The sequence below is a fragment of the Elgaria multicarinata genome, chromosome 4 (genome assembly GCF_023053635.1).
Source record: "Elgaria multicarinata webbii isolate HBS135686 ecotype San Diego chromosome 4, rElgMul1.1.pri, whole genome shotgun sequence".
Classification (NCBI taxonomy): Eukaryota; Metazoa; Chordata; class Lepidosauria; order Squamata; family Anguidae; genus Elgaria; species Elgaria multicarinata.
In genome coordinates this window covers 5,614,312-5,628,308 of record NC_086174.1, presented here as the reverse complement: position 1 = coordinate 5,628,308, position 13,997 = coordinate 5,614,312, and the positions used below count along the sequence as shown (strand labels likewise).

Here is a 13,997-nt window from a genome sequence, read left to right as displayed (position 1 = left end):
TCGTGAGTTCCTGACCTCCTCTAACCCACGTTTACCTAGTGTCATGGCTAACTTTGAGGATTTTGGCTAAGGTGATTAGCCCTTTTGCTTCCACTCAGCAGGGGGGGGAGTAATCTCAATGCATGGTACCAATTGCAGGTCAAAGGGAAGGGTTGGAGGAGGGCATGTAATCATTCTCCCGAAAAACACGGCTGATAGAGGGTTGCTTTGGGCTTGGAAAGAAATCCGGCTTCACGCTTGCAGTTGCAGAATCTAACTGCACTTTCGAGGAGCTGAAACAGAATACTGGCAAGAGCTCAGTGAAATTGCCCGATTATTAAATCTCAGCTGTATCTATGTCACCAGTGTGTGCATGCGTGTGTGTGTGTTTTAACATTTTATTTTTTATTTATTACATTTATATCCCACCTTTTTTCCTCCTTAAGGAACCCAAGGCGGCATACATAATCCTCCTTTTCTCCATTTTATCCTCACAACAATTTTACCCTTGTGAGGTAGGTTGGGCTAAGAGTCTGTGACTGGCCCAAAATCACCCAGTGGGTTTCCATGGCTGAGCGGGGACTAGAACCCGGATCTCCCAACTCCCAGTCCAACACTTTAGCCACTACACCACATTGGCTAAAGTGTTGTTTAGCCACTAGAATCATAGAATCATAGAATAGCAGAGCTGGAAGAGACCTACAAGGCCATCGAGTCCAACCCCCTGCTCAATGCAGGAATCCACCCTGAAGCATCCCTGACAGATGCTTGTCCAGCTGCCTCTTGAAAGCCTCTAGTGTGGGAGAGCCCACAACCTCACCAGGCAACTGATTCCATTGTCGTAGTGCTCTAACAGTCAGGAAGTTTTTCCTGATGTCCAGCCGGAATCTGGCTTCCTTTAACTTGAGCCCGTTATTCCATGTCCTGCACTCTGGGAGGATCGAGAAGAGGTCCTGGCCCTCCTCTGTGTGACAACCTTTCAAGTATTTGAAGAGTGCTATCATGTCTCCCCTCCATCTTCTCTTCTCCAGGCTAAACATGCCCAGTTCTTTCAGTCTCTCTTCATAGGACTTTGTTTCCAGACCCCTGATCATCCTGGTTGCCCTCCTCTGAACCCGCTCCAGCTTGTCTGCGTCCTTCTTGAATTGTGGAGCCCAGAACTGGACGCAATACTCTAGATGAGGCCTAACCAGGGCCGAATAGAGAGGAACCAGTACCTCACGTGATTTGGAAGCGATACTTCTATTAATGCAGCTCAAAATAGCATTTGCCTTTCTTGCAGCCATATCTTTACTCCATGCACCCCCCTTTAAACATACCTTAGCAGAGGGAGAACAGGCAGGGAAGGGGTTTTTCTTTCAGCTCTAAATAATGCTCTCCAAATGTTCCTTTGGGTGGGGAGGGTCACATGGAGTAGGGGGCAGTTATGAGGACCCCATATCCTTTCCCCTTGTGGGAGAAAAGCTGCTTGCAGAGGGTGTTTTTGAGCTGGAAAATGGCTGGAAGGGGAAGCATTAAGCGCTATGTCCCTGCCCTTCCCTTTTTCCGCCCAAGCTGATTTAGGGTGACCCTATGAAAAGGAGGACAGGGCTCCTGTATCTTTAACAGTTGCATAGAAAAGGGCATTTCAGCAGGGGTCATTTGTATATATGGAGAACCTGATGAAATTCCCTCTTCATCACAACAGTTAAAGCTGCAGGAGCTATACTAGAGTGACCAGATTTAAAAGAGGGCAGGGCACCTGCAGCTTTAACAGTTGTGATGAAGAGGGGATTTCACCAGGTGCTCCATGCATAGAAATGACACCTGCTGACATTCCCTTTTCAATACAACTGTTAAAGATACAGGGGCCCTGTCCTCCTTTCCATACGGTCACCCTAGCTGATTGATTGATTGTGCATGTATGTGTGTGTATAACGCTTCAGAGAAAAGAAGCACAGATGTCTTCACTAAGGTGTTTGAGCTTCTGCCATGCAGCCGTCGCCGTGGGCTTGATGGAAGGTTTAGAAAGGCATCTTCTGCTCTGGGCCGAAAAGCTGGGATGCAGCAGGGAATCCACCTGGAAAACCACACACACACCCCTTTGGCTCAAGCCTGGCGTCATGTTTAAAATCCAAGCAAATGCAACGAGTTATTTCTTTCTCCCCTGACACCAAGGAGGGCATGGGCGAGGGGAAAAATATCTCTGAATCTATCATTCCTTTTGCTTTCTGCCAGGATATTTGTACCAGCACATAGTTGAGCGGCTTAGTCATCCTGCATAATTACCTGCCTCAAATATTTCCTCTGTGTTGTTTATTTATTCCCCGTTCAAAGTTGAAACCTTGGACGACTTTCTCTTGTAGGCCCTAGTTCTTCCTTTCATTTACCTTTCCTGGACTTTCCCTCATCCTGAATATCGGGCCAGGCTTCTTGCAGAGTGATAGCTTCCATTATTTCCTCATTTTATTGATTTGTTTCAAACGTTCTATTTTAGAATTTGAACCCTGGTGTGCAGTGTCTTCCAGGGACAGCTTACACAACACGGTTAAAGAAGGGCATTTAGTCAAGCGTGGCCTTGACTGCAGTGGCCACCTATCATGGAATTCCTCGTTGTAGGAAAGCTCGTAACTTTAAGGGAGCTGGGAGTCAGTCTTGGGCCTTAGCTAGACCTAAGGTTTATCCCGGGATCATCCCGGTTCATGTAAATGACACACAGGGGATCCCGGGAGCAGGCAGGGATGAACCTGGGACGATCCCGGGATAAACCTTAGGTCTAGCTAAGGCCTCTGTCTTACTTCTGCTATCAGCTGGTGATTCCCCAGAATTAGGGAGGAAGTCTCTGGAATCCTGCATCATGGTCCCTAAATTCTGATTAAGTTGTAGACTCGAACCACTGTTTTCTCCGCCCTACAGTGTAACAATAATACTAGTTTACCTCACAGGGCTGATGTAAGGACTGCTGATCTTTTCGAATCTTTGGAGCGGGCTAGATCATAGAATCGTAGAATAGCAGAGTTGGAAGGGGCCTACAAGGCCATCGAGTCCAACCCCCTGCTCAATGCAGGAATCCACCCTAAAGCATCCCTGACAGATGGTTGTCCAGCTGCCTCTTGAAGGCCTCTAGTGTGGGAGAGCCCACAACCTCCCTAGGTAACTGATTCCATTGTCGTACTGCTCTAACAGTCAGGAAGTTTTTCCTGATGTCCAGCTGGAATCTGGCTTCCTTTAACTTGAGCCCGTTATTCCGTGTCCTGCACTCTGGGAGGATGGAGTGGAGATCCTGGCCCTCCTCTGTGTGACAACCTTTTAAGTATTTGACAAGTGCTATCATGTCTCCCCACAATCTTCTCTTCTCCAGGCTAAACATGCCCAGTTCTTTCAGTCTCTCTTCATAGGGCTTTGTTTCCAGACCCCTGATCATCCTGGTTGCCCTCCTCTGAACACGCTCCAGCTTGTCTGCATCCTTCTTGAATTGTGGAGCCCAGAACTGGACGCAATACTCTAGATGAGGCCTAACCAGGGCCGAATAGAGAGGAACCAGTACCTCACATGATCTGGAAGCTATACTTCTATTAATGCAGCCCAAAATAGCATTGGCCTTTCTTGCAGCCATATCGCACTGTTGGCTCATATTCAGCTTGCGATCTACAACAATTCCAAGATCCTTCTCGTTTGTAGTATTGCTGAGCCAAGTGTCCCCCATCTTGTAACTGTGCATTTGGTTTCTATTTTCTAAATGTAGAACTTGGCATTTATCCCTATTAAATTTCATTCTGTTGCTTTCAGCCCAGCACTCCAGCCTATCAAGATCTTCCAGGGTATTCGCTATCCCACCCAATTTTGTGTCATCTGCAAATTTGATCAGCGTTCCCTGCACCTCCTCGTCCAAATCATTAATAAAAATGTTGAAGAGCGCTGGGCCCAGGACTGAGCCCTGCGGTACCCCACTCGTTGCCTCTCCCCAGTTTGAGAAGGTTCCATTGATAAGTACTCTTTGAGTCCGATTCTGTAGCCAACTGTGAATTCACCTAATAGTTGTTCCATCTAGCCCACTTTTAGCTAGTTTGTTAATCAGAATGTCATGTGGTACTTTGTCAAAAGCTTTGCTGAAGTCAAGATATATGACATCCACAGCATTCCCACAGTCCACAAGGGAGGTTACCCAATCAAAAAATGAGATCAAATTAGTCCGACAGGACTTGTTCCTGACAAATCCATGTTGGCTTCTAGTAATCACCGCATTGATTTCAAGGTGTTTACAGATTGACTTCTTTATAATCTGCTCCAGAATTTTCCCAGGGATGGATGTCAGACTGACTGGTCTATAGTTCTCAGGTTCCTCCATTTTGCCCTTTTTGAAGATAGGGACAACGTTAGCCCTCCTCCAGTCGTCCGGCACCTCAATATAAAAACGTGTGATTAGTCAAGATAAAAATGTGTGATTAATTACTACTACTGCTACTGCAAGGGATGTAAGCGCTTCATTCCGTAGTTTGCCCTTCGTTTTAAGAGTCTGAAAAAGCCGCACTTCATAAGGTTATCTCCCTTTTACAGCCATGCTCCTGAGGCAGGTTGAGCCGATAATTATTCGCCTCAGGCATGGACCCGGCCTTCCCACGTCTAAATCGGCCGTTGTCGTCACTTAATGAGGGTTGTTATGAAAAGCTCAAATTCACCGCAACAATTTGGAGCGATGCAGAAAACGCAGATTAAAAACTATGCTAATGATGCCCGGCGGCAGTTCATGACCTAGATTTTGTAGGCTACTTAAAAGTATATAAGTCTGGCCTATTGCCTGCACCCGCGGGAGGCTGGTGGCTCTGTTTTTGATGGGGCTGTGGATCCATGCTGGGTTTCAATCAGAAGCTGCCAGAACTCTAAAGGAGCTATCCAAGGTCCTGAACCCACTTTTTAGGGAGCCCAGCACCATGGATAGCTCCTCTAGAGTTCTGGTGGGTTCTGACTGAAACCCAGAATGCATTCACAGCCCCACTGAAATTGGAGCCACCAGCCTCCACTGCCTGGACTTCATGTAGGCCAGCCTTCCTCAACCTGGGGCGCTCCAGATGTGTTGGACTACAACTCCCAGAATGCCCCAGCCAGCTCAGTCCAACACATCTGGAGCGCCCCAGGTTGAGGAAGGCTGATGTAGGCTTTCGTATATCTCTCACCCCCACCCACCGAGGTCCCTGCCTTGCTTCTCCTGCCAAGGTCGGAGGGACCGAAGCGCGCGGGGGGGGGGGGGGGGGCAGGAAGCGCTTGCCATGCGTGCAGACGCTCCCAGTTTTAATCCCTTGCATCTCCATTTAAAAGCCCCTCCTTTGCTGGAGACCCTGGAGAACCATTGCCAGCCAGGAAAGATAGTCCTGGGTTAGGTAGTCATAGAATCATAGAATCATAGAATAGCAGAGTTGGGAGGGGCCTACAAGGCCATCAAGTCCAAACCCCTGCTCAATGCAGGAATCCACCTTAAAGCAGATCCTGGCCCTCCTCTGTGTGACAACCTTTGAAATATTTGAAGAGTGCTATCATGTCTCCCCTCCATCTTCTCTTCTCCAGGCTAAACATGCCCAGTTCTTTCAGTCTCTCTTCATAGGGCTTTGTTTCCAGACCCCTGATCGTCCTGGTTGCCCTCCTCTGAACCCGCTCCAGCTTGTCTGCATCCTTCTTGAATTGTGGAGCCCAGAACTGGACGCTATACTCTAGATGAGGCCTAACCAGGGCCGAATAGAGGGGAACCAGTACCTCACGTGTCAAATAGTCAGACCTGGTAGAGGGCGGCTTCCTGTGTGGGGCATAGACTTGCTACTTCTGTTCTTAATATAGAGCAGGTGGGGGGAACTTGCAGCCCTGCAGAGGTTGCCGGACTCCAGTTCCTATCAACCCCACCCAGCATGGCTAGGGGTCTGGGTTGTTGCAGTCCAGCAACATCTGGAGGAATGCATGTTCCCCACTGTGGCGTTACCAACATTTCTATTCCCTTAGGTATGTCTGGATGAGTTGTCTGAGGTGTTCAGTTGGTGGTTGGGTTTGGAGGGTAGAGGTGTTTAGCTGTGTGATTCCTTGTCCGGAGTTGTGTGAGGACGAGTAAAAATAAAGTCATAGGGACTAAGGATTGTTATTATTACATTGGTTACTACCAGTATTATTAAGAATTGGCAGGATTGGAATAGAATTTGAAGGAACTAAGAACTGTAAACTGCAGTAAACATTTTCTTTATTTTGCTACCGTAAAGCCACGTGTCAGTTTGGCTGTGTCTCCTGCTCTATTGGTTCATAAATAAACACATGACATTATACCTTTCCACCTGCTGTATTCCCAGAAAAGCCTTTTCCAAATCTCCTTACCTTTTCCCTTTGCTATAAGGGAAAGGTGATACTTTTTTTATCCCGTCCTCAGATATTTAAGTGGTGGTGCTTAGCCTGAGGGGTGTGTGTGTGCGCGTCAAAGGCTTGTGTGTGAGGTGGTGGCATCACAACTACCCCTGTTTCAGAGCAGGCAGCGTGCTCGCTATAGCCTGGTATAAAAAAAATAGTATAGGAAAGATATGGCATTTGCGTAATCCAATGGAAGACGTTGGCTCTATCAAAAAAGGTGCAGTAGACAGAAGGATGAGCCAATAAGGGCATAATCATAGAATCATAGACTCATAGAATAGCAGAGTTGGAAGGGGCCTACAAGGCCATCGAGTCCAACCCCCTGCTCAATGCAGGAATCCACCCTAAAGTATCCCCGACAGATGGTTGTCCAGCTGCCTCTTGAAGGCCTCTAGTGTGGGAGAGCCCACAACCTCCCTAGGTCACTGATTCCATTGTCGTACTGCTCTAATAGTCTAATCCTATACAAGTGTAGGCAGGGAAAGATCCTACAATTCCCAGCATGCCCTAACAGAGCCATGGAGATAGAACACCACTAAGTAGGAGATGCTACAGGCAATCAACTGGGAAGGGTGTTTCCCTCCAAGTCTGTGGAGAGTAGGGATGGCGAACGAGCCATATTTGAGATTGCTAGGATTCTCTGAGCGCCGTCTGGCCGCTTGTCTTCGGACGATTCCCATTTGCGATCGCCACTTACTCTGTGCGAATGGGAGATCTGTGTAAACAGAACATTAATCAAATGCGAGATTTGCGCTTTTCCCCCAAATTTGCGCAAATTTCCTCTTGTACTAAACTTGGGCTGATTCAGTCTATTGAGGAAACCTGCGCAAATTGGGAGATTTGCGCAAATCAAATTGGGAATCGGGATGGGCACGAGCACTTGTTCAAGAATTTGCGATTGTTTCCGCCGGACGCATGCTCATGTTTGGGCCTTTCAACAGGGCACGCTCACATATTTTGCGAGCAGATATGAAATTCTCATACATCCCTAGTGGGCAGAGCCTACCACCTTGGGCGGCTTTAAAACAGGATTTGACAAATTCATGGGGGATACAGCTATCAATGGCTACTGGTCTTGATGGATGTACATCACCTCTAGTATTAGAGGCCGTATGCCTCTCAGTACCAGTGACTGGGGAACACAAATTGGAGGGATGTGTTCTATAATTGTGTCCAATCTGTGGTCTTCCCAGAGGCATCAGATTCGCTGCTGTGTGAAGAGAATGCTAGACGAAATAGGTCTTTAAGAACATAAAAGGAGCCATGCTGGATCAGACCAAGGGTTCATCTAGTCCAGCGAATTATTCACACAGTGGCCAACCAGCTGTCGACCAGCTGTCAGTCCACAAGCATGACACGGGTGCAGCACCACCCTCCTACCCATGTTCCCCAGCAACTGGTGTACTGCCTCCGATACTGGAGGTAGCACATAGCCATCAGCACTACTAGCCATTGATAACCTTCTCCTCCAGGACGGCCTTCTCTCCCAAAGGAGAAGGCGGATCCTTTGGTGTAATCCAGCAGGACTCTTCGTATGTCCTCCTTGTGACATACTGGTCACTATTTGGAAAATTGTGGTGGACCAGTTGTAGCGATGGAACAAGGCACTTCTTTTGTTCAACATCCATAAGAGATCTGGTGCGGATGGCCAAATTCAGGAATTTGGCCACCTGCTTAGTGGTAGATTTACTGGAGCCCTGAAGTAGACTAACCAGGAGTGACTCAGGGGAGCGTCCAGGGAGACGTTGCATAATAGGACATAATAGGTCTTTCCTTGCCTGTGGGTAAAAATTGCAATGGAAGAGCACATGCAGAATGGATTCCACCTCAATGTTATTACATGGGCAGTATCTGTTTTTGGATGGAATTTTCTTATATCTGCCCTCCAGCAACTTTGGAGGGGAGGACGTTAAATCTTGCTAGGGTGAATGCCTTCCTGTATTTGGGAATGGTTAACCAACCCAGGTATGGCATTCCGTCTTTGCAAGCAGGGACTGGGAGACCCATTGATTGGGGGGAACATGGTCCCCAGGCAGTTCCCCGGAGCTCTTGGTGGTCTATATCCAGTAGTCTCTGTTCAAAGAAGGAAAAGGTCGACAATTCTCCAGTATGGGAGGATAGAGATGTTGTTTGCAGGGATGTGCTAGTCTGTTATGTACTAGGGTGGGGAAAAGTTATTGTGTTTAAATAAAGGGGATATGTGGTATTGTGGTAGGTGAATTGCATGTTGGGAGTTATAGGAGAGGCATGGAGGGGAGCTGAGAGGAAGAGGAAGTAAAGGGGTGGAGTCAGGAAGATTGGAGTGTGTTTGTTAAAGTTGCAATTGCAGTCTAGGCCGAGAATAAAGGAGTGTTTAAGAAGATGTCTCTGGTGTCTTAAGATTCTTGCAATACAACAAATTGATGCACTTCAGATAGAAATCGCTTCTTGGGCTGCTCACCATGTGTAGAAAAATGCGAACCAAGGGGCAAGTCCAGGGTTCGAGCGCTCTACTCCCTTGTCCGTCGCAAGCGTTCAAAACTTCCCAAATTCTTACTGGGTGCCGTCACTTCCCAGGACAGCCTTGGTGGCAACAGCAAGACTGCTATGGTTGCTACGGTCAGCCCAGCGGCAGATAATTACGATGAGACCCTTTCCACGCTGAGGTACGCCGACCGGGCCAAGAACATCGTGAACCATGCCGTGGTGAATGAAGACCCCAACGCCCGGATCATCCGGGAACTGCGGGAGGAAGTGGAGAAACTCAGGGAACAGCTCACCAAAGCAGAGGTATGCCCGGCGTGTAGGATTTACTTGGGCTCCGGCGCCAAGACAGTCAGTGAGATGCACTGATCTCGTAAGGATCTTTATTCGGATTCTCCCACACCCACCCTGACCACTTATTCTCGCAGCAGGTTTCGCAAGGAAATGAAATTGCTTAAAAACCCATTGTTCGTGGCGGGCATCCTGTTAATGACATTCCTCTTTTTCGTGCAGGAGAGAATGCCTCTTCTTTGGCGCCTGCTGAGATGAAGGCATGCATCTTTTGAAACTTGGGTTGTTTTCCTTCACTTTAAACCTGTGCAAGTGTATGCAAAAGTCAGATGCTTTTAAGCTGCTAAGATTTCTTTAATGGGGCGACAGCCCTCTAATTTACACCTCATTAAAGAGTTCCCATAAAATTCTTGTTCTAACCAAGCCTCTCAGCTGTTCCTCGTGGGGCATTTTGGAGTTTTGTTTTTCTTTTTGGAATAGGGTGACCCTATGAAAAGGAGGACAGGGCTCTTGTATCTCTAACAGTTGTGTAGAAAAGGGAATTTCAGCAGATGTCATGTGTGTGTATGCATGCAGCACCTGGTGAAATTCCCTTTCATCACAACAGTTAAAGCTGCAGGAGCCCTGCCCTCTTTTGTATTTTGTCATTCTAGCATAGCTCCTACAGCTTTAACTGCTGTGATGAAGAGGGGATTTCACCAGGTGCTGCATGCATACAAAGGACACCTGCTGAAATTCCCCTTTCAGTACAACTGTTAAAGCTACAGGAGCCCTGTCCTCCTTTCCATAGGGCCATCCTATTTTAGAAAGCATCTCATTGGCAATCCAAAGTCCATCTCTGCTGATACCTTTGAACACCAGTCAACCCCAATGCAAAGTAATTGGGCAAGCCATGACACATTTGGAGGCACAGTGGCACATCGAGAGCTATTTCAGAGAGATGTTTTTAAGGCTGTGTCCAAACAAGCTAATTTATTTTTAGATCAAGTAGTGAGTTTTTTCTCTTTACCTTGATCAATTGAAAGGCCTGTAGTTCTAGCATATGTACTGGATGCAAAACGTCCCAGATTCAATCCAGGCCAGGCCGGGACAGACACTTACCTGAACTTCTGGAGAGCCACCGTTAGTCGTGGTAGACCAGTGTGGTGTAGTGGTTAGAGTGTTGGACTGGGGCTAGTGGCCATGAAGCTCCCTGGGTGACCTTGGGCCAGTCACTGATCCTCAACTAGGGTGACCATATGAAAAGGAGGACAGGGCTCCTGTATCTTTATTAATAGTTGCATAGAAAAGGGAATTTCAGCAGAGTATCATTTGTATATATGGAGAACCTGGTGAAATGCCCTCTTTATCACAGCAGTTAAAGCTGCAGGAGCTATACTAGAGTGACCAGATTTAAAAGAGGGCAGGGCACCTGCAGCTTTAACTGTGGTGATGGAGAGGAAATTTCACCAGGTTCCATATATATACAAATGACACCTGCTGAAATTTCTTTTTCTATGCAACTGTTAAAGATACAGGAGCCCTGTCCTCTTTTTCATATGGTCACCCTACTAACCTAGGCTGTTGTGATAATAAAATGGAGAGGAGGAAGAAGACCAAGTATCCCGTCTCGGGTTCCATGCAAAAGGAAAAAACGAAGGGATATAAATGTTAATGAAATAATAAACATAGATAAAATATGCCCTAACCATTGGCCATGTTTTTTTAATAATGTTTTTATTAAAGATTTTCATCTATTCAACATATCACAAACATTATAATATAATATAATATGTCTCCCTCCCACCTCCAAATGAATAATACCCTATTTCTTCGATTCTAAGACACACTTTCCCCCCCCCAAATAAACATCTCTAAAAACGGGGTGCGTCTTAGAATTGCGGGTGTGTCTTAGGGTTTTCTTTTCTGTTGGTGGTACTGAAATTAGTGTGCGTCTTACAATCGATGGCGTCTTACAGTCGAAGAAATACGGTAACTAATAATAATTAATGAAATAAAAAATAAGAAAACAATGGAGTGAAGCTTATTCCCCTTATTACCTTTTTAAATTCTTGATATTATTATAAATTTACTATAGATTTATTCTATTATCAGAAATTTCATATCATTTATACACATCATATGTCCCTTAGCTATGTTTGACATATATATGTCAGCAACTCAGAATCAATGGTGTGTGAAATGAATTTCCACCCTATAGCACTAAAAACTCGTACTTGTAACTTATGTGTTATTTTTTTCACAAAGTGCCGCAGACCATACGTTCTTATACCGTGCCCCTTTGTCGAGATGATCTAAATTTCCCTCCTGTTGTACTATTGTTTGTCTCGCAGCTGCTATTAAGAAAGTTACTAATTGTTTGGGTACAATAGGTGCGTTTTTATAATAATACAAAGATAATAAAAATAAATCTGGGGGAAAGTGAATATATTCCTTTGTTATCTGTAATAGTTCGTGATGCACCATATGCCAAAACTGTTGAACCCGCAGGTGTTCCCACCAGAGGGTTCATTCGCCATGTTGGCTGGGGCACACGCATAGGGTGACCCTATGGAAAGGAGGACAGGGCTCCTGTATCTTTAACAGTTGTATTGAAAAGGGAATCTCAGCAGGTGTCATTTGTATATATGGGGAACCTGGTGAAATTCCCTCTTCGTCACAACAGTTAAAGCTGCAGGTCTTTTTAACAACAGTTAAAGCTGCTCTCTTTTAAATCTGGTCACAGTATAGCTGCAGTATAGCTCCTGCAGCTTTAACTGTTGTGATGAAGAGGGAATTTCATCAGATGTGACATGTATACAAATGACACCTGCTGAAATTCCCTTTTCTATGCAACTGTTAAAAATACAGGAGCCCTGTCCTCCTTTAGGGTGACCATATGAAAAGGAGGACATGGCTCCTGTATCTTTAACAGTTGCATAGAAAAGGGAATTTCAGCAGGTGTCGTTTGTATATATGGAGAACCTGGTGAAGATACAGGAGCCCTGTCCTCCTTTTCATATGGTCACCCTAGCACAAGGTGTCCTAGCTCACTTATTGGCTCCCAGAGACATCTGGTTTATCCCTGTTGGATAGAGTGACCATATGAAAAGGAGGACAGGGCTCCTGTATCTTTAACAGTTGCATAGAAAAGGGAATTTCAGCAGGTGTCATTTGTATATATGGGGAACCTGGTGGAATTCCCTCTTCATCACACCAGTTAAAGCTGCAGGAGCTATACTAGAGGGACCAGATTTAAAAGAGGGCAGGGCACCTGCCGCTTTAACTGTTGTGATGAAGAGGGAATTTCACCAGGTTCTCCATATATACAAATGACACCTGCTGAAATTCCCTTCTCAATACAACTGTTAAAGATACAGGAGCCCGGTCCTCCTTTTCACATGGTCACCCTAACTTCTCATCACCGTTGTCATCAGCTGCTCTTCCGCCTCTTCCTATTTCCTATCATTGCTACCACTGGTAGGGTTGTATTGAAAAGGGAGTTTCAGCAGGGTAAACATTTCCTCTTAATCACCACAGTTGAAGCTGCAGGTGCCCTGCCCGCTTTTAAATCTGGACATTCTAGTATAGCTCCTGCAGCTTTAACTGTTGTGATGAATTTCAGCAGGTTCTCCATATATACAAATGACACCTGCTGAAATTCCCTTTTCTATGCAACTGTTAAAGATACAGGAGCCCAGTCCTCCTTTTCACATGGTCACCCTAACTTCTCATCACCATTGTCATCAGCTGTCCTCCTTTCCATAAGGTCACCCTACACACGCACAAGTAGCTGCGCAGGCATTCACTTGCCAGCAAGGCTCCTGCGATTAGAACGGTTGCCAGGGCAGGGCTCCAGCCTGCTTCCCTGCATAGTCAGCCTTGCTCTCCTCCCGCTGGGCCTGTTTGAGGAGGGGAGGGTGGCTGCTCGCTCCTTCACGTGCCCCTTGCAGGCTGCAAGAAACGGCAACAGCTTGTTCTTCCCCTTTATTTATTTATTTATTTATTTTATTAATTACATTTCTATACCGCCCAATAGCCGGAGCTCCCCTCCTCGCAGATCCGCTTGCAAAGAAGGGAGGCAGCGCGCCGCTCGTACCTTGAAGGCTAAATGGATCCTGCAGGTTCAGAGGCAGGCAGGCTACCTCTGAGTATCTGTTCCCAGCTGGCCTTCAGGTCCTGCTAGAAGGCTTCCCAGAAGCCTCTCTCTGGGCATTGTGGTCTGATCCCGCAGGGCTCTTACATCCTTAGGAGAAGGAGCAAGCTATCGTGCCCTCCCTCCTCTCATGTGGCAGATCTACTGGATCCAATATCCCCATAATTAACGTATGGAGACAAGGTTATCTCTTGCCATATCATACCTTGTTTACCACTACGAATCCTATTTAGTTCTCAAACGCTGCGCGAGAAGAGCAGGCCGTCTTTTTTCCATGCAGGCGCCCTCACCTCAAACATCATGCCTCTTGGTTTCCTGAGCGCGCCGTCCGTGGCTGGGTTTTCGGGGACTTGGATCACAACGATAAGGGAATTGGCAGCACACCAAACCTCGACCAGTCAGTCGCCCTTCCGAGGAGTCTCCAGTCTTCTAAGGGCTTTCTCTCCCCCTGTTTCCCAGGCTATGAAATCTCCAGAACTGAAGGACCGTTTGGAAGAGTCCGAAAAACTTATCCAGGAGATGACGGTGACCTGGGAAGAGAAGCTAAGGAAGACGGAGGAGATTGCACAGGTCTGCATTTTGTTGTTTTGTTTTCAGGGTGGCCAGAAGCGAAACGGCAAGTGTTTCCACCATCCAGATAATCCCTCCCTGAGAGCTCTTGGTATTTATGGGCCGGATCTACACTATTGCTTTAAAGCGCTTTATAACAGTTTTATAGCACTTTAAAGCAGTTAAAGTGCTTTATAACTGTTATAAAGCGCTTTAAAGC

At 46.5% G+C, this 13,997-nt stretch overlaps 1 protein-coding gene across 2 annotated transcripts in view; it reads left to right on the top strand.

The window, feature by feature from the left end:
* Window positions 1–13,997, top strand: part of KIF13B (kinesin family member 13B) — a 227,945-nt gene that overhangs the window by 120,533 nt on the left and 93,415 nt on the right. For both annotated transcript variants that reach the window (XM_063123720.1, XM_063123719.1), the window contains exons 11-12: window positions 8,896–9,108; window positions 13,688–13,798. In XM_063123720.1, coding sequence (XP_062979790.1) covers window positions 8,896–9,108; window positions 13,688–13,798 — 324 coding nt within the window. The remainder of the gene's footprint in view (window positions 1–8,895; window positions 9,109–13,687; window positions 13,799–13,997) is intronic.